At 46.1% G+C, this 21609-nt stretch overlaps 1 protein-coding gene across 1 annotated transcript; it reads right to left on the bottom strand.

The window, feature by feature from the left end:
- Positions 1 to 8251: 8251 nt before the first annotated feature.
- Positions 8252 to 18826, bottom strand: pidd1 (p53-induced death domain protein 1). The gene is made up of 15 exons (XM_080002492.1): positions 18196 to 18826; positions 17208 to 17621; positions 16439 to 16591; positions 16304 to 16355; positions 15991 to 16192; positions 15509 to 15658; positions 14382 to 14555; positions 13589 to 13736; positions 13323 to 13458; positions 13049 to 13199; positions 12220 to 12343; positions 11982 to 12097; positions 11341 to 11448; positions 10364 to 10560; positions 8252 to 8964 (listed from the first exon to the last, which is right to left on the bottom strand). Exons 1-15 carry the CDS (start codon positions 18668 to 18670, stop codon positions 8739 to 8741), a joined length of 2826 nt encoding a protein of 941 aa, XP_079858618.1. The 5' UTR covers positions 18671 to 18826; the 3' UTR covers positions 8252 to 8738.
- Between the last annotated feature and the right edge of the window lie 2783 nt (positions 18827 to 21609).

The following is a 21609-nucleotide window of genomic DNA, read 5'->3' as shown; positions in this document are numbered from 1 at the left end:
TAGTGTGAAGTGTATAGTGTGTGGTGTGTAGTGTGTGGTGTGTAGTGTATAGTGTGTAGTGTGTAGTGTGTGGTGTGTGGTGTATAGTGTGTAGTGTATAGTGTTTAGTGTTTAGTGTGTGGTGTGTATTGTGTGGTGTGTAGTGTGTAGTGTATAGTGTTAAGTGTGTGGTGTGTAGTGTGTAGTGTGTAGTGTTTGGTGTGTAATGTTTGGTGTGTAGTGTGTGGTGTGTAGTGTTTAGTGTGTGGTGTGTAGTGTGTAGTGTGTGGTGTATAGTGTTTGGTGTGTACTGTGTGGTGTGTAGTGTGTAGTGTGTAGTGGGTTGTGTATAGTGTTTGGTGTGTGGTGTGGAGTGTGTTGTGTATAGTGTTTGGTGTGTAGTGTGTGGTGTGTAGTGTGTGGTGTGTAGTGTGTGGTGTGCATTTCCAAACTCCATCCACCGGGTGCAATGCTAGGCTACGCTATACAAAGGTTCTTGTTCCTCATACAGTATGTACAGTATATATCAAAGCATTATATGACAAATCCTCTGGATTTGAGGGAAAACTCTCTCCTCCCCCTCCGTCCTCCAATCACAGGCTTCCTCTGAGTCCCCCCCCCACCCTCCACTTCCCCCAGAGTCACGACTCACACACGGCTTTGCGTTTGCAGATCTTTGCTGACTTCTCTATCACACACACACACACACACACGCACACACACACGCACGCACGCACGCACGCACGCACGCACGCACGCACGCACGCACGCACGCACGCACGCACTCAAACACCAAATCCTGGACCAGAACTCCTGTGGGTTCTAGAGGATCATGTCGGTGCACGGATCACATGAACACACAGCTGTGATTGTGTGTTTAGTTTGGAGTACAGTACTTTAGGGCCCCTCCCTCCCTGAGCCGTAGTCCAGAGGTTGGTGTGTGTGTGTGTGTGTGTGTGTCTGTGTGTGTGTGTGTGTGTGTGTGTGTGTGTGTGTGTGTGTGTGTGTGTGTGTGTGTGTGTATGTGTGCGTGTGTGTGTGTGTGTGTGTGGGGGGGCCCTCACGGGAGGTCACCGGGTTGACCTCTTCGTCTCCCCGCCTGCCGGACGCTCAGACGTCCTGGTCTCCGCCTTGTGGTTCTTCGCCTGGTTTCCCCGGCTCCTTATCTCCGCCTCCTCCCTCTTATCTCTCCCTCTGTTCGCTCTCGTCTCACTGCGACCTCGAGCCCTCGCTCCCGCTGCTTCGTCCCATTTGATCGATAGAAGAAAATGACTTTATCACCTGAACTTTGATCAGCTTGATGTGCCCTCGGCCCCTTTTCATCCATTTGATAATTGTATGGATTTTGAACAGTGACGGGTTGTAAAGTGCTAATAGAAAGGGTTGTAAAACAGGATTCGACATTTATATAGCTGTAATGTGATACATTTATTTTTTGCTTCAACTGAAAATACTTGCAATAAAAAGCTGTTGGAGGGAAAAATGCACCTGCTTTTGGCTGATTATTTTTATGTATGAAATGCCATGACAATAGAGGAATGAAAGTCTCTGAAATTGATTTTATTTTTCCACCCGGGAGAAGGGCCCGAGATCCTCCGCCCGGCCTCCAAATTCTCAAATCTGTGAGATCTCAAGGCTGGTAAGTACAGTATGCTCCCAATTCTGCAGCTCGCTTTCGAATTACCATGCGCATGTAGGCTGCGAGCAGAGAAACTGGCCAGAGTACAACGTGCGTGTTCTCAAGGGCACCACAGTCCCTATGAATCACCCGTCAAAGTGACACCCCCCCCACAGCCCGGAGACAAAGCGGGCCCACCTCGCCGTGCAGCCTTGGCGGCAACACCGTATTCCCGCCCACGGACCAGCACGGCTGCTCTGCGGCTGCCCGGGTCCGTACGGAAACAACCGTCTCCTGTGTGCGCAGAGCGCTCACGTCCCTCATCCCGGCGGACCACAAGAAGTCCTCTTTCAGCGCAGCGCGAGAGGAAATACGCAGGAAATGTACAGGAATCTGAAGCACATTCCACCCTACCGGGGAGAACGTGGCAAAACACAGGAGTTTGAAGCGGAGGGAAAACAAATCGCCATCGTCCCAAAGAACAGGCAAAAACTAGTTTCAAAGGCGGGAAATGCGTCTCAAAACACAGCCGACAAAGGTCTTAAAGAGGCACACACGCACGCACACGCACACGCACACGCACACGCACACACACATTATTTTGAGTTTACGCCTCCAAGCAGATAAGCCATGACGAGTAAACAATACAGAAGGTAAATGAACAACCCCCTTCTAGAGCAGAACCTTGAACATCTCACATCAACCAGACAGTGGGACCGGCAAACTCACACTTGATTGTGAAAGCGGTGAATAGAGTCTCAAGTCCCACCAGTGGATCTACGTATCAAATGCGACAGACAGTGGGAAGCGCCCGGCGCTTGTTCTTGATTTAAAAAATGCTTTTTTTAGTTTTTTTTTTTTTATAAAGGTGAGGAAATCAGGTGTGTCGACATGGATACGGCCGGATCTCCTTCCAGCAAAAACTATTGTCCCTTGAAAGACGGCGAGATGCAGGGAACAGCAAAGACATTATCTAACTTGACTCCACGGCCCTATCGTGTTTCAGAGCCACAGTCCAACCGAACATGATACCCCACTGCTCCACAGAGCGGCCCGCCATCCCTGCCCCGGTGAGGAGACCGGTCCGAGGAAAGCTCCCTTGGCAGGGTTGCATTACTCCGGTCTGGACTCTGTCTCTCGCCGGTATGCATTTCCATGAATTTCTGCCTCCCCTCGGACTCTGCGACCCAGCTCTTATTATTGAAACACTGAAGATTAAACACGAAGGGAGAAAGAAAGAGAGGGAGGAAAAAAAATCGATGTCATGTCATTTCTTTGTCTTTCATTTCTAAACAAAACAAGGAGAACAATGGCCAAAAAGTTGGCAGTCACGGTGTTTAGCTTGACCCGCGGTGCTCTGGTGTTGGCCTCCACTAAAGTTTCATCTCATTGTTCTTGCATTGGACATGACTCTCTCTTGGGACTCTGACTCCATAAGCTTTGGTGATGACTCTGACTCCCTTCCTCCACAGACTTGGTCCAGCGTTGACGGTCTTGTCTGCAGCAGTCTGATACTGCGTGGGTGTTTCGTTTCTCGTTTATCTAATGAGATTTTATAAGAATGGGTACCTCGTTCGACAGTCTGTCATTTACGCCACAATCCAGTTGATTTGCATTTGGTGTAATTCACAATAAAGAGTGAGAAAATGTAAGTTAGCAAATATTTCACTCTCCTTGGAGTGATAATTATCGCACACCACCTCAAGACACTGGGGTCCTCACACGCTTCAGTGTATTTTCTGTACATACATACGTATTCCACTTCAATACATAGAACACATGCAGGTTTAATAATCGATGGTACTGTATAGGGCTACCTCGAGGGGTGACCCGCTACCAAAATTCCAAAAGTCAACATTTGGACCCATCATCGTTCTCTGTCAGAGTAAGTGGAAAATGGAACTCCAGACCTTCCAATGTCAGAGAGTCGGAAAGTTTCAGAGATTTCAAAACAAACTGAAAGCTCTGGCTTACATCAACACAATGACGTTGCCACTAAAGAGTGCCTCATACGGCTAATCTAATCTAGAAAGTCAACTTTTCTACCCTGTTGGGATTGTTTCATGAATATTGTATTTTTTACTGTATTGTGTTGTACGTATTGTGACTGTGTTCCTTGTTTTCACTCAGATGAACTTGAAGCCAACTCTGGTGCCATTCCTTTCATACTCTGCATTGTTCCTATAAAAACAAACATTGATTGATGATTGCTGATTAAATATCAACAAAAAAAAACTAAAAAAAAACGATAGTAGCCAAAATGTTACGGCCATTGATGTAAATTTCCCACAATACTTCAACAAGTCAGAAGTTGGAAGTGCTGGGTCAGATGATTCCCTGAGCGGCAAAGACACAGAGTCTTTATCATTTGGAACCTTGACCGAGTTCATCCCAAATGCCCCACCGCCCAAAGTGAACTTTAGTGTAGGGGAGAACTTTACACTTTACATCCACCTCGTTCATCTGCCGCTCCCGGTTCCTTCGACTGTTCCTTACAGCAGCCTTCCCTACTGAGCGGACGAGGCACAGCTCTGCTCTGGGTGCTGGTCTGCCATAAAATACCGCTCAAGTCAGCAAATCTGGTCACGTGAGTGCAGGACGTTTAAGACACAGGAGAAATGAGAATCACGTGACTTTCCCATTATACTCAAAGAACGCTGTTGTTTTGTGTCTTGCATGTGTCAACGCCTCTTATAATGCATAGGCTGCAAAAAAATGGAAGTTTGGCACTGAATGGAGTGCTGTGCAGACATTGGGACTATTGTGTTACCACAGAAGCTAAATCATTCTTCTCAATGCTCCATGTGCATTCATGATGTTATTATAGGCTTAGATGATATTCAGTACTTTGAGTATGCAGTTGTTAAGTAGAGTGAAGGTGAAATATTTTGGGACCGGCATTAAACTTGTGAAATACTACATCGGATATCCAAAACCTACTTTGCAGCATTCTATAGTTGCTCTGGCACGAGCAGAGGAACCCAACAGAGGCCAGAACGCTGTTGTCATGGTTCTAAAAAGAAGCAATAAGAGGTTCATAAGAAGAGTCTATTTATGGCCATTCAATGCTGCAAACACAAGGGATGAAATTGTGTAGTGTCACAGATAAATCTGATTACTATTTCCTCTTCCCTCTAGCATCAGGATTATAAACCTAATACCTACTTACAGAAGCTCTCGCAATTTCCATTTATAACCCGTGGAGCGGAGCTGCGGTTCAGGCATTGCTCTGCATTTCCAGAACAGCTCCTTTGAGTTAATGTAACATGAATAACATCCAAATGATGACATGACTTTTACTGATTTGGACTTCTTAGATGAGCGCAAAACTGAAGCTTCTGGACACTGAAGCTAAGACCCCTCTCTGCTATTACATGTCCCATTCACGCAGGGCTGTGAATCAAAATTCTATATTTTTGTGGCACAGACAGAATGCACCGATTCTCCTGGGTATAGAAACATTCTGTGTGTGTAATTTTGATACCCAAGATGTTAATCTCTTCGGAGTCAGTCAGCCAAAAACGGAACTTATGTTCAGTGAGAGTAAACGGTTTGTGTAATTCCCTTTTTGTAAGAAGGGATTGATTTTAAAGCTAAACTGATATAAGCTGGCATGCAACCTTTTACTCTGTGTTTCAAGTATAGAAAATGGGAGTTGCCATCAGAGACAGCATCATTTGGGAGACAGTATTAAAGTCAAGATATCAGAATTGGTAGCAGTATCAAGGCCTACCATTTTTTGGCCAAAGTGAGTAATAAAGAGAACAGGTCTGCCTGCCTGTCCTACCTGACCGGCCTGCCCTGCCTGCCTTGCCTGCCCTACCTGACCTGCCTGACCTATCCTGCCCTAACCTGCCCGACCTTCCCTGCCTGACCTGCTTCCCTTCCTCTACCCCCTTGTCCCCTTCAATTAAGCCCAGTTCTTTTATAGAACTATTCCTGTCTCTGTTTGCACTTGGGGTCACTAGCTGCAGCGGTAACAGTAGGATCTGGCCACTCATGAACCCAGCAGGCACAGATGCTTTCCGCCAAGCCATATCCGATCGAGCCATCCTTCTGGGCAACAAAAACAGGCTCTAAAGGACATATCGAACCGCCTAAGAGACCTCTCGGCAACCCTCAACAGTCTCCGGAACCAACCAACTCGCCAGGTCCCTGGAACCTCCAAGGCAGCCCCGTAGCTCACCTCCCTAGCATCATGAGCCCTTTGTCCCCACACCGTGAGTTATGATGGCGACCTGGGTTCCTGTTGGGCCTTCCTAAGTCAATGTTCCCTAGTTTTTGTGCAACAGCCCCAGGTAGCCCAGCAGCATCCCCGCTACGACATGGCCAAGCCTCACCCCCAGGTACTCAGCTACCAGGCCGAGCCTCAGCCTCAGGTACTCAGCTACCGGGCCAAGCCTCAGCCCCAGGTACTCAGCTACCGGGCCAAGCCTTAGCCCCAGGTGCCAAGTTAGCATAATCTCACGAGGTGTTCAGCAAACATAACGCCGTGTCCCTGCCACCTCAACGCCCTTATGATTGTACCCTCAGGCACAACTCCCCCTCCACCCATCCGGATCATCAACAACCACCCTGTCTATACAGTCCGACGGCTGCTGTGTGTGCGACACTGTGGTAGCGGCCTGCAATATCTGTTGGACTGGGAGGGCTATGGTCTCGAGGAGCGTTCATGGATCCCACGCAGCAAGATTTTGGATCCGTCCCTCATACGGGACTTCAATCGGGAATATCCAACTGGCCCAGCTGTCTACCTGCCTGCCCTGCAAGCTCAACCTTCCCCGCCTGCCTACCTGCATGTCCTGCCTGACCTACCTGCCCTGTCTACCCGCCTGCCTGACCTTCCCTACCTACCACGCTTGCCTTTCTCTACCCCCTTGGCCCATTCAATAAAGCCCAGTTCTTTTGTACCACTATTCCTGTCTCTGTATGTTGTTCTTGGGTTCACTAGCCCCGGCCGTAACACTGATATTTCCAAGAGGACAGACACTGTGGATGCCATTTTAATCACGGACATATAGCCCTAGCTGCAGGAAGCTGCACATCTTCCTGGCCTAGCTTGACCTTTAGGTAAAATGAATTCCAATATTCCAGCCTATAACAGTGGATGACCCAACACGAAAAAAAACCCTATTTTTTTGGTTATTAAATGCATTTATTGTTTTCTTATTTTTAATTATTGTTATCTCATCATATTTCAGTGGATACTGGTCTCATCAATTATTTCATCTCTGATAATGCTTCATTAAACAGCTTGGTGTCCTAGTCAAGTCCTGCATGAAACATCCCAGGCACCTTGGTAGCATGTATAAACGTTTAAAGGGACTATGTTAAAATAAAAGGCACCATATTTGAAGAAAAAAAATACCATATTTAAATAAAAGTACCCAATCTAAAGCCCCAGTGACGAGCGGAGGTCTAAAGGGCGCAATTGGAAAGCGTTGAAATCGTTTTTATTTCTTTTTTAAAGAGAATGTCGTGCAGAGCCCCCAGCTCATCTGTCAATGGAATACTAACATTTTTTGCGCAGAGTATGAAGCATTTGGTGAATAGATTTACACCTTTGGCGCAAACTGGGATTGGGCGTTTAAAGAGCGGCCACATCTGCCTTCCATCACTTCCATGCTTTTTACTGGAACATCATGCAGTGGAATACTTGCATTGTCGTTTAGTAGCATGGTGATGTTATTATAATCACCATCATTATTATTATTATTACTACAATGGGATGGTCAGGCTGGCCTATCATCACTGCAGGCAAATCAAACCGCATAACGGAAAATCATTTCCTCCTCCACATACGGCGATCAGAATCAGAGTAATCCACAATATCACCCTCGGATACTCGACTCTGCTATTAGGAAATAACCTTGTATATCCCCCCTCCACGTCACCCAGGTGGACACCACCGGGCACCACCGGAGTCCAGGTCCCACTGCGGTCCGTTATTCCCCGCATGCCTCACCTCAAGCCGGGCTGCTCCGCATCCGTCTGCGCCGCGGTCCGAGTGGAGGAGGTTCTGGGCTGGATTCGGCGTCCTCCGGCGGCTCCTCTGGTTTACCTCTGGGTTGACAGGTCGACAGGGGGGCCAACGTACCGGCGTTACGAGCGTCTGGGTTCCCGTGAATGGAGGCTGAGCGGCGGGCACGGGAGCGGAGCGGAGGGAGGGCGGGGAGAAGGGAGCCGAGGCTGGAGGAGGTGGACAGACGCCCCCTGCTGGTGAGGGAGAGGAGCTGCGAGCATCATTCAGCCTGCAGTGGATGAAGGTGTATAGTGCGTGTTCTGTGTGGGTGTGCGTGTGTGTGTGTGTGTGTGCGTGTGTGTGCGTGTGTGTGCGTGTGTGTATCGGGTGGGGGCGGAGTAAAGCGTCATCATGACGAGTCCTCCAAACCCAATGACCTTGAACACCAAAATAGAAAATAAAAGATGGTCGATGGCAAATTCTACCTTGTATTTGGACTGGACCTTGAGCTGTCCATTACATATTAATATTTTGCATCTATATTCTTTTAACTCAGTGCACATACTTTATGTTTCTACTACACTGTACTTAATTTCTCCCCCCCGGGAAAAAGTAAAGCAATATCTTATCTTTTAGCAGTAGATAAGCGAGCCCTGCTGTGAAATGTAAAGGAGATTTATTTGTTGGTATCAGTGTGGTTTACTTATGAACCATACATTTCACAGATGATTACAATTCCATTCCGGTAACAGTTCACAGTTGGCGCAGATGTACTCACATCTCAAGATTGTTTTGAATCTAAAATGGTTGCCAGGACAACACAGGGACGGTAATAATAATTGAATGGGAGATAAAGGACTCCTCCACCAGTTCTCTCACACCTCGACATCACCCTCCATGGAAAACAATGATTTGCCTTCAGTTCTCGGTGTGAATTGCTGAGAGTGCTTTTGTGCCTGAGGCATCAAATCCCTTGTCACGCACCTGGTCCGGTAATGTGCGGCGTCTCCAGCTCGGTTGGTTACCGTCATTTTGACAAGTCGGTTTGTTTTTAAGCCCCGCGGATGTATTTTGTTTGGAGAGCGAGACGAGCTGAGCGGTGGCACGTGGCAGCGGGACAAGTCAGCCAAGTGCGAGCCGGCCATCTGTGCCCGGCTTGGCTCTGCCTACTGCTGGGGTTCACCGCGGAGCCGGGGCGCTCTCTGCCTCCAGACCCACTCTCCTCAGGGACTCGCTGTACTTCCTCTTCCCCAGATTCACGATGTCTTCGATCTCCTCCGCCACATCTCTCCTGCCGCTCTCCACCATGGCCTGCACCAGCTGGGGCACCGCTCCGGCCCCAGCCCCCGCCTGGCCCCGGGCCCACTGGAAGAGCATGTCCAGCACCAGGGCTCCGAGGTTGTCCCTGGCGGAGAGGGGGAGAAGGAACGAGAGGAATGTGACCCCGGAGAACACTTGTTTTGTTTTGGATTTTATTTATTTACAATAACCTCAAGAATCTCACTGCGGCGTCAGCTAAATGATGTCATCTAATGTCACGGCCTGGATTATAACATTAATGATTTGTGGAATTGTTGCACCAGAGACTTGATGCAATAATTCGGTGGACAAATGATGCCGAGCCAGAGAAAGAAGGGAAAGGGAAATTGGTATAGCTCTAACTATTTTACATTGTTGAAATTTGTTTAATGTATAATGCATTGTTAATTATTTTGTCCCGTATTGTATGTACTGTGTGTCTTGTGTATGCTCCCTGCACAGGGACTACCGATGCAAATCAAACTGAATTTAACACTGGGGCCGCATTATCTCTGTGAAAATAAACAATAATAACAAAACAAGACTCAAAGGTTGATCTTTTAGTCAGATCATAACAGCAGTGGATCACATAGAACCTGGCTCTTGTATCACAGAGAACTACTCTACACATGTACTGTAATCTGTACTGAGACAACTTGACCAGAGAAAATGTGGTCGACGCCTGTATCCGTGGGTTTGCATTCATACATCAGAATGAGACAATATCAACTGCCTGCGCAGCATGGAAAATATCCCAGAACCCAGTTCTTTTCTCCACCTTGAGGATGCTCTGTGAGAGGAGCGAGCGTGAGCGGATTCGTGAGAGAAAGGAATCTGGTGAGGGCCAGCTGAGCATCAGTCTGTGTGTGTGTGTGTGTGTGTGTGTGTGTGTGTGTGTGTGTGTAATCCCCTGCAGTGTCCCAGATGGCTTAGTGGGGGCTGACAGTAGAGAGATTAAAACAATCAAAATTCTCTGCCGGTTCTTCAGCAACACAGTCACTCTACATATCGCTCCGTCTTGGCCCCCTGACAGTTCTACGCTCATAAACATGTTGGTGCACATGGATTACGTCACACGTCAGGTCACTCTCCATAAACAACCCTGAACAGACAACGGGAGCCATTTTACCTCTAAATCGGTCCTGCAAATTTGCTCATCTGCACCATTCCACACAAGGTTAAAAAAAGATCACAATCTGATTGGGTTTGGATTCCTTCCTTTTAAATCCCACCCTTCATAATCCCAGAGCTCATCCTGAACCAGCAGGTTATATAAATAATCTTAGTTTGTAATTAAATTTTCCATGTACAAACAGACAACCTGATAGCTGGAATTTGCAATGGCGTGCAGCTTGCCAAAGCCTTAATTCAGTCGAGCACTACACAGAACTCAAATCAAGCGAGGAGTCCCCAGCAGGGGGACAAATGAGGAGGACCGCTGTGTTTGGGCAGGTTTGAGGTGAAAAACACACGTGAGGTGAATGTGCTTGGATCACCGTGCCAACCTGTGCTTGTACTGAATGCGCTCCAGATCCTGGTAACTTAAACCCAGATTGATGCCGATGGCGCGCCAGTCGTGTCCAATTTGCAAAGAGATGGAGAGCAGGTTGGCCTCCGTCAAGTAGCCATTCTCCGGGTCGCCCAGGTTCAACGGGGGGTACGAGAGCTCGTCCGAAACGCTCAGGCCGTCTGAATCCAGAGCCTTGGAGGGGAAAAAACAGAAAGTTATTTTGTCAAGGATTTCTAAAGGAAAAAATTGTGTTGACTTCTCACGGCAGCAGGAGCAGTGGACATGAGAACTTATGCTTGTTTATTCAGTTTGAAAAATAGGCTGTGTTGTTTAATGTTCTGTCACTTTTAACCGACAGTTTGTATATAAAACTGATTAGCTAAAAGGCTTACACAATTTAATGAACAGATGTCTTAAACATCTCACTAATGGACAACATACAGTAAGTCTCCGAAGAAGAGTCTAAACACATGCTGAATCTCAAGTATTAAGATTGTTATTCATACTTAATACTGTAAATAGCCTTGATATTGCCAGTGGATACACTGCAAAAAAAAGTTCAAGCTCGAATCGAGCACCACCATCTCTGATGGTGTAAGACATTTTAACTGACAAAAAAAAAAGAAAAAAAAAAAAAAAGAAAAGCTCTCTTAACCCAATAAAATAAATATTATAGTTGAAAAAATAAAAAGGACGTTCAGTCATGTCTTCCGGGCATCAAGGTTGAAATGACCAGAATTATCTGTTTCCTCAGTAAGAGATGTTTTCTCAACTCTCGAAAATCTTATCAACACAATTCTAGACCAGAAAGAGATGAAAAACATGTACTGTTAAATTAAGCATTTCAGGCTTGTTAACAAACTCAAATAAAACACACAACATATACTCATTTCCGGAAAAGGTTGGCACATTCAAAACAAATACGGGTGGCACTGCATTAATAAAACGACAACTACTTTAAATGACACTAACAGGGAGTTTTATGGGCAATGTGGCGAGCCACTGGTTATCATGTCCTTTCCGTTTCTGTGCGACTTCCTCTGGCAGGTCGTTGGGAACTTCTCCTCTGTAAAACGACACCTGTAACAGAAATACAGACTGTTCTTCAAGGACACGTTCCCTATTTTGTCATCCAACAGTAAAAATGTTGCATGTTATAACAGTAGGTCCTTTTCAAAAACGTACCTTGTATAACAAAAAAATGTCTTGTTGTCTTGTGTGTATTTTTAAATGGTTTTATTAACAATAATAATTTTATTAAAAAAAACTTTTTTGCCACAGTTCATCCAGAGCGTCTCTGACTGACACTTTAACAGAGATTACCAAATCTCTGTACTAAGTAGAAAACCACGTTTCCTGAGGCCTCCTGCCTCATTGGGGCCGATGTACATCCAGGAAACGCTTGGAAAACAAGAGCTGTGCCACCGTTTTTTTTGTTTTGTGAAGGGCATTTGAAGGCCTTACCAAGCAACCAAAACCAACTTCACACACAGTTGGTAAGTATTTGGCCGAAATAATGTGTGTGTGTGTGTGTGTGTGTGTGTGTGTGTGTGTGTGTGTGTGTGTGTGCGTGCGTGTGTGCGTGCGTGCATGTGTGGGGTTGGTTCTCTCACCTGGCCCCTCACGGCGGCCCCCCGGCCCTGAGCAGGACAGAGGTACACCTCCTTCAGGTTCTTCAGGCTGGAGTAAAACACAAAAGACAGCCTCCCCGCGACGCAATCAGGCCTATCTGAGCAGATAAAGAATGACGTCAAATGAGCCCCTCAAAAAGCCGTATCAAGTTGGTGAGGATCCAACAGGCGCCGGGGGACCTCAGAGGGTCCGAAAACACCGACGAGGAGGACCTCAGACCTGCGTTGATGTCCAAGCCCCTCTCGAAGCCGGCGAAGAACTGCTCCCCCTCCAGCAGGTCGCACAGGTCGGAGGGCTGCGGCCCGTCGTAGCGCTCCGACAGCGACTGAACCCTGCTCTCCACCTGACGACCAAGAGGCATGATCCTGATCCAACGTTTAATCCAACATGATCAGTTTAACACATGGAGTTAGGGACAGACGGGTCCAGATCCAGCCAGAAGCAGGCCAGGGATTACCTGCCCGGGCTCTAATTATCACATCAACATTAATCTATAAATATTTGCCAAGCAAGTGCCGAAAAACCTACCTTTTCAAGTGAGCTTTTAATGTATTCATTGTAAATGTTTAAACAGATTGTTCTTTAAATGCAATTCTGCTTATTTTCTTGTATTTGCAGTCTCATCATTCATTTGTTTTTCTAATTCTACTATTTTAATGCCCTGCTCTTAGCTTGTTTGATGATTTTGATTTACTTCTATTAATGTAAAGCACTTTGAGAGGCATGTTGCGATATAAAAAGCACTGTACAAATAAATCATACTATTATTTTTATTATTGTAATTATCTTAAAATGATTGTAGATATAAAATAACATAAAACATTTTATCACACACAACCTGTTGAAACCTGTGTGACAAGGACTAGGAATAAATAAGTATAAATTTTGCTCCAAGTACACAAATATTTGGATGGGGCCCAAATGACCCGTCTGCCTGGTGCTGTAGATCTATTTCATCTGAGAGCTGAGCAGAGAGGTTTCCACTGGATTTGTGCTCAGTTTACATTGTAGAGTTACAGAGGTGCACAGCGGGGGAGCGTGGACGCACCTTGTTGGTGGGTAAACACTGTAAGAGAACCTGCGTGGGGTCAGTCTTCCTTTGGAGGACGAGGAACTGAACCCTGAACTGTTTCAGCCTCTGATAGACTCTCCTAACGGCCCCGCTGACGCAGCGCTGGGTGGTGTACCACAGCCAGTACCTGGAGGAATTCAAGAACACGCCCAAACAAAAAACAAAAAAAACCCAAAAAAACAACTCATCGTTAACAAAGGAATGCCGGGCTCGATCGAGATGTGATAATTATTACGCGGTGCGACCTCACCAGGAGAAATGTGTGATGTAGAAGATGGCGTACAGGTGAGTCACGTAGAGAGACACCTGCGAGGTGATGTCCGTCCAGGTCTGGGCACCGGGCTCTCCGTGCAGCAGGTGGAGACAGGACAGATCCACCGTGTGGCCTGCGGAAAACACGACACGTGCCCACGAAGTGGCGCGTGTCGTTCTATTAGCGTCCAATGAGTGGGAGGGCGGGAGCGAGGGGGGAGTTGGCCTTGGATTCCGATGTAGATAACCAACAGCATTCCCTACCCGTGACTCCGCTCGGCAGAGGGATCTGGACCTTGACAGGCTGCAGGAAGTTCATGCTGGGAGTCTGGGAGAGGCAGAGCAGGGGGCTGGCACTGGCCAGAGGGTCACCGGAGTGGATTTGGACCTCGGACACTGAGACCTGTAACACCTCCGGAGTGAAAGTGGACAACGTGTTCAGAAACCGAGAGGACACTTTTCAGCGAGTGCCCAATGAGCGCGTGTTGTTTATGTTAATTATTTGTTAGGATGTAACAGTGCGCTGTCTGTTTTCACATAAAAGGAACGCACACACACACACACACACACACACACACACACACACACACACACACACACACACACACACACACACACACACACACACACACACACACACACACACACACACACACACACACACACACACAGTGTATCAGTGATTGAAGCAGCACTGTTTAACTTTTGGTATTTGCCGCTCCTATAGTTTGAGTGCAATTGCACTTTTCGGTCCGGGGTCCGATAACAATAACCCTGAAAGAGGTCAGTGTACCATCAAAATTTTGAAGCTGTTATTTTAAGGTAAAAAATAAAAAAGTTCCATCGTCTTGATTTAAATGTGTGTAAATTGTTTGAATTAAATGTGTTTAAAAGTGTTTCAATAAACAGCTGCACACAGTGATGCAAATGATTACCACCAAAATCTAACCTCTACCACAACAAATTATACAAACAAATCCATAGTTCTTCCAATGTACCACTTTGACCATTTACACCCCGCCCTGGTTTGAACGACCACTCTACTCGCCGTGCGTACCTGCAGAGTAATGATCCGTGGCTGCGCGGTGGAGTCTGGTGGGAAGTGGAGTTTGATTCCAGGGTCAGAGCTGGACACCAGCAGCGCCCCCTCTGGTGTAACAGAGCAGCTGTCCCGTACCGGACGAGACACCGCCACAAACCAGGAGAACTGGTCCACGGAGCAGCAGGCCAGCTGCAGGGACACGGCGAAGGCACCAAAAACAGTAAGTCTAGATACTGCAACTCGAAAAATAATAATAATAATCAATATTCTCCACACAGCAAACCACCAACACATCCGGTCACAGTGAGTGACAAAACATGGACTTATAGGGAGATGCGGAACATTCACACTAGGGGTGTTAATTATTAAGCGTTTAACCGTCAACCGAAAAAAATAATTTTGACCGATTAGCACTATCAGATAAAAAATAAATTAACAAAAAGCAAAATAACTTTTCAGTTGCTCCGCTCGTCACTGGGAGAAACAGTCCATTAAACATATGGGGTATTTCTTTTGTGGATGTCCAATTATTATTAACTTTTTTTCCAGGGCTGTACCCAAATCAGAATTTTGTCAGTTGAATCACATTCAGCTGTTCAATGCAAATAATCAACGGGGGGGGGGGGGAGCACAGAGGAACGAGACACAAGTTCCTCTGTGCCCCCCCCGTGTCCCTGCAACTAAAACAGTAAAAACACCGTTTTTAGTCGTTTTATTTGGAGGAACGGCTCTAACGGCTCTCCAGCTGTGCAGTTGGATGATATTGGATCAGGGCACACGGAGAGCTGTGTTTGTGTATAAAATATATTTAGGATTCCCCTCATTTATAATTTGTAAAGTCCAATAAAAAATCTAAAACAAAAACACGCAATCCCCCCTCCCCCCACCCTCGGGGGACCGTGCCCTAATCTTTTAATATTGCCGGATAACTGTTAATGATCGATTAACGAGGGAGGCTATTGATCAGAAAAAAATTCTAAATTAGCATCCCTAATTTATACAACGAAATATTCTAACTCTTTACTAACGTATTCTCAGACTCTTCAATCATACTTTGAATTACAAAAATAAGATCAATAAAGATTAAAAATACAGGACAAACTATGAAGGATTTTTGAAATATTCTTCTGTCTGTGAGATACCCGTGCTGGAGTTCCGCCAGGGTGACTGCTGTGACTCTGGCTTCCTCTCCTCAGGACGGTAGGTAGCGTGCTCCACGACTCTCCATCAAACCTCCGCACAACCACCTCTCCTCCTCTTCTTCGATGGTACGGCACACACACCTCCACTGGCTATGAGGATTAGGGACTTTAAGTCGATGTTCCTCAGGCACATGCAGTTTGAAGCATGGGTTTGCTTTTTTTTCAACCCAGGCCTTATGATTCCCATTTTTGAGAAGCAGATTTAACATGTTTAAGCCTGAAAGGTTTGCGCCATTGGACTGTATTTAAGCACGGTGAAAAGCTGCACCTTAGTGGTAAGTTTCTCATTAGTAAAGCTTTGGGCGAGATTGTGCAACAAACAGTTCTAAATGATGGGAACCAACATTTTAATAAGGCCTGGGTTGAAGAATGGTGAACTTATCCCTTATGGCCTCGAATGCCTGGGACTGCTCGACTAGTACCTTTAAGAATGTGACTCCGTGTGGTCGAAGCTCCAGGGGGTGACTCAACAGGATATCGTGCTCTTCTAGCCACACCCACTTCCTGTCCAGTTTCCTCTCTGTCCATTTGAGTTTGGTGGTAGTCGCCAGGCAGCCTGGGGGGAAGAGCAGCTCAGCGCCCCCTGGGAGGAACACCTGGCAACCAGCGGACGACACACAGAACCTGAGGGGCGACAGGATGGAGATGTCTAAAATATTGAATGATTTCATGCTTTAATGTAGATAAGATGCAGTTTGAAAGAACACCTGTTCAGAAAAACGCCAGAATATCTACCCATGCTGATTGAATCCCAGGTGCAACTCCGGAATCTTCCTTTCTGCTTGGACTGAGAGGGTAAAGTCAATTTTGAGCACCGCACAACTGAGCAGGTCAAGCACGCAGCAGTTTGAAGGTTTGCTTTCCCCTTACCAGGTGCAGGGGGAAGAGGGGGCGGCGTCGGGGGTCGCCCCAGTGGGTTGTTACGCACATCCAGCTTCAGCAGAGGTAGTTTGTCCAGACACTGTGGGATGAGCCGCAGGTCGTTGCTGTGGATCACCAGCTCCTGCAGCGACAGCAGGGATCCTGGGAGGACATGGGACGCGTTGCAATCGTGCTTGAGGCAGTTTTTTGTCGTCCTTTTTTCAAAATTGCAATACAAATGCACGATATACACATTAGCACAGGCTACAGTGTGTGCTTTTACAGCAAGTATATTTAAAAGTTCTGTGACAGCTTTAAAAATACAAATAGCTCAAAAATATAACGTTAAATACAATTTCATCAAATCCATCCTATTCTATCGTCTGCAAAAAATGTAATTTGAAATGCAATGCAATGCAAGGGGACTTTTTAGCCAATGTGTTATTATTATATTGTGTTATTATACATCACAATGTGAATTGGGTGTTTTTCCATCAGTTGGGTTGAGGCAAATTAACCCTATGTACCTGATTTCTTACATTCCAATGTCACTAGATAACTGCAATTATTATTATAAATTATACTATGACATTCAACTATTCAATGTTATATAATCACGACTACTGCTATACTCAGCGTGTCATATTTACATTGAAATGCTAATCACATGTTTTATTTCTGATAGCCCATTGGTGATATTTCCATATTGTGCAGCCCAAGCCTCCATTCCAGTAAAACTGGGCAGTGCTGGGCCTCACGCACCCCCTCGCACCCTTACCCATTGTCTCTGGCAGCTGCCTCAGCTTGTTGTGGGACAGCTCCAGCTTAACAAGTTCTCCCAGAGCACCGATCTCCTCAGGTAAGTTCTGCAGCAGGTTGTGGGAGACGTCCAGAGTCTGCAGTGCTTTCAGTCCACCCATGCTCTGAGGGAGAGAGAGTAACTGATTCCCCAGGAGAGACAAGTAAGTGAGGGAGGCCAGCAGGCAGAGGTCAGCGGGCAGAGAACAGAGCTGGTTGTGGCAGAGAAGCAGGGAGGAGAGCAGAGGCAAGCTGAGCAGACAGGACGGCAGGCAGGTGAGCTGGTTAAAGGAGAGGTCCAGGTGTGAGAGGAGCGAGAGGGACGAGAGAGAGGGTGGAAGAGAGGTGAGGAGGCCGGGTAGGGAAAAGCCCTGCGGGTCGCAAAGACAGTGCCCTTGAAATGGGAAGAATATCAAGGCATGGAGTTGGAAATAGGGGAGGACAAAGAAAATGGCAGAGGTTATAATCCACCATAGGGAGGCATGGATACCCAAACCCATACTAGGAATCCAATGCCATGCGGATTTAATCTTGGTAATAAAAATGCTACGAACCTGAAACAGATAGCAGTAAAATTATGTCGTTGCATTCAGTTCCTGTTTCATGTTTCATTATTGACCTCGATGACAGTTTTGTTATACATGATCTTGTTTAAATAAAGCAATGAATAAGTCAGTTACTAAAAATAATAAAGTGTCTCTCAGATCTTGCTATAATTGTGACAGTATCAGCACTCAGTATCGTCAACTACCCAAGAGTGACTCCTGTTATGCATCCCTATACATCACTATCACTATTAATGTTCTACGTCACAGCCATGCCAGTATCTGCTACAGTGCAGGACTTTAGTCCCTGGAGAAATGTCAGAAATGTAAGTAGCCTGAGCAGATAACACCAAGGCAGATGTGTTAATATCAACATCTCGGGTTTACAGTAACGGTACTTGGAGCATGAGTAGGATGGGATACCTCGAATAGCCAGTGAGTGCAGCTGTGTTAGGTTGGGTAGGACCTTTAGTGCTTGGTCCAAGCCTGGCTGGTCCTCTGAGCCCAGTCTCAGGTACTGCAGGCCCCGGAGGAGCCCCGGATCGCACCTCCAGAGGACAGGCAGTGCGGCCGCCCCTCCGTGGTAAAGATCCAGGGTCAGCCGTGTATCAGTCAGCACAGCAGAGAGCTCCACATGTGGGGGCAAGGGTGGACTGAGAGACAAGACTGAGGATGAAGAGGAGGACGAAGAGGAAAGGATAGGCGTACCACAGGTGGTGGAACCCCCCACGTCGAGGAGGCTTAGTGACGATGACACAGACCCAGCTTCAGCAGTGGCCTGGTCCTCAGTTCTTTCGGAGTGGTGGGCAGGAACCTCTGGATGATCTTCCTCCTCTCCACTTTGACTGGAAAGTCTTGTGTCAATGTTCTCCATTGCTCTATCAACTACATTAGACATAACCCCACTCTTGTTTTGGAAATCCGCCACTGTCTCTAAAGTCTACAGCGTTCATGGAAGGGTCTCTTTATAATCACTTTATGATTGTGTTTATTGAAGAAATGCATCTTCTTCATCCTCATGTTGCCCTTGTCCCGTACATCCCGTACATGAAGATCTGCATCTGGACTTCTGCCTTGTTTCTTCTCTCTATCTCAACCACACTGGAACCTAAACACCGGTCCAGCAATTTCCCCCAAAAAATAATTTGTAGAGGTATTATAAGATTAGAAAGATACTCGTGGAAAAGTGTGGTTACAACAACAAAATACATCGGGACAAATAGTCTACAACAATAAAGTAATACCAATAGAAATGGAAAATATTTGGCCCCATAGAAAAAATTATGTAAAATCAAGAAATTGTGCATGTAAATATATTCTGCATGTGCACATACAACTATTAGGATCAAACTATGAAGTATTATATACAGATATTAAAATGTTATTGTATAGGAGACACATTCAGACAAATGTAAACAACGAGGAGCCACTGTCACAGGAAAATAAACTATTAACCTGACTCTCAATTTAACGTTACAGCCGGTTATCGACAATGACATCAGGCATACGCAACTAATGCAATAACCTTTAAACCAAATAAAATATGAAATGATAATAAATAGATATTTTACCGACGACAGCGAAGTCACGGCGCCGTGGTGTTGCACGCGCCCGGCGCCGTCCGCGCGGCTACTCGCCTACATCCGGGTGCGTGAGGGAATGTGTCGCTCGATTTGAACGACCCGCGACACACCGCCGGGTGGGGCTTCGGGGGCTCGGCGGTCCCGGCGGGCGGAAGCGCGCCGCGTTCGGCGTGCGCCGTTAAGGCAAAGCGAGCGCCCCCCGCGGTAGCCCCGCCAAAGTTTCAATCGAGGGCGGGACGCGTCTCTGGGTCTGCCACGGGATGACGTCACCGACAGCGAACTCCCCGCTGGCCGCGACGAAATGTCCAGAATACGCTGACGCGCGTTTATTAAAAGACGTTTTCGAGCCGCCGCCTCACATCACATCAATTATTTGTTTGGCATAAGTTGCTTTTAAAGCTGCATATGTTGATAATTCACTCGGGGTACGTTGCGGTCCTGCAGGGAGGACACTAAAATAAAATAAAATTATGTGGAAAATAAATATGTGGAAAAATATCAGTTATATTATAATGTAAAAAAAAAACCCACGTACAGTACATCATTTATCAAAAGAAAATGTTTAACTGCTAAAACCCAGCTGAAAAAAAGACCTAGAGGGTGTATACTATGAAAACAGCTTGAGAGCCACTGCACTATTATACAACAGCAGTGGTAAATATAATGTTATATAGCGTTAAAGACGGTCTAATGCACCAAAAGGGATAAACGTAGTAGCTTATTGTGTTGAAGTTAATTGAAGGTTAATTAAGGCACCCAAAAGGAGCAATTTGAAGTGAGGGACAATATCCAGCAATGCATTGGGTAGTTTAATAACTATAAAGGATGTTTTGTTTACTGGAATACATTTACATTGTGAAGGTGCTCTCTGATCAATAGTCCCTTTGAGTCTGAGTCCATTTTAGTCTCAAAGTATTCAGGTTCTAAATATTCTATCAAGCCATAGATCCTGTAAAGGTTCTATAAGGTGTAATTCTGTATAAATAATAAAGATGGTGTTAGGGATATATACCTAAGCTATACAGTATACAGTACAGCCTATTTGCTGTCAGGCTTCTTTAATTGTTCCATGCAGTCATACGGTGCAATAATAAAACTCTGAAAAAAATATATAATCTAAATCAGGAAATATATACACATTTGCTATATATATATATATATATATATATATATATATATATATATATATATATATATATATATATATATATATACACACACAGTGTATACACACACACACACACACACACAGTTATATATATACACTAAATAATCTCTTGAACTTGAACTATATATACATATAGACAATCAGCCACAACATTAAAACCACCACTAATAACACTAATATTGTGTAGATCCCCCTCATGCTGCCAAAACAGCTGTGACCCGTGGAGGCATGGACTCCACCAGACTCTGAAGGTGTCCTGTGGTATCTGGTACCAAGACATTGGCAGCAGATCCTTTAAGTCCTGGAAGTTGTAGTTGGGATCTGGCTTGTTGTTCCAGCACATCCCATGGATGCTCCATCCGATCGGACCCTAACCCCGCCCATTCACATGATGTAGAAGAAAAGGTGATTCATCAGAGCAGGCACCTTCTTCCATTGCTCCATGGTCCAGTTGTGAAGCTCACGTGTCCATTGTAGGTGCTTTCAGGGGTGGACAGGGGTCAGCATGGACACTGTGAGTGCTCCCATACGCAGCAAGCTGCCATGCACTGTGTGTTGTACACCTTTCTATCATAGCAACATTCACTGTTTCACCACTTTGTGCTGCAGTAGTTCCTCTGTGGGACCCAACCAGACAGGCTACACTTTGCTTCCCGCGTGCATCAATGAGCCCATGGGCGTCCATGATCCTGTCACCGGTTCATCGGTTGTCCTTCCTTGCAGCACTTTTGGTGGGTAGTAACCACTTCATACACCACTGAACACCCCCCAAGCCCTGGCGTTTTTGAGATGCTCTGACCCAGTCGTCCAGCCATCACAATTTGGCCCTTGTCAAAGTGCCTCAGATGCCTACGCTTGCCCATTTATCCTGCGTCCGACACATCAACTTCAAGAACTGACTGTTCACTTGCTGCCTCATATATCCCACCCCGTGACAGGTGCCATTGGAACCAGATGAGCAATGTTATTCACTTCACCTGTCAGTGGTTTAATCTTGTGTCTGATATGAGCCAAGCACACACGCACGCGCACACGCACACACACACACACACACACACACACACACACACACACACACACACACAC

The sequence above is a fragment of the Zeus faber genome (genome assembly GCF_960531495.2).
Source record: "Zeus faber genome assembly, chromosome: 6".
In the NCBI taxonomy this organism is placed as follows: domain Eukaryota; kingdom Metazoa; phylum Chordata; class Actinopteri; order Zeiformes; family Zeidae; genus Zeus; species Zeus faber.
This window is presented reverse-complemented; position numbering and strand designations above follow the sequence as displayed.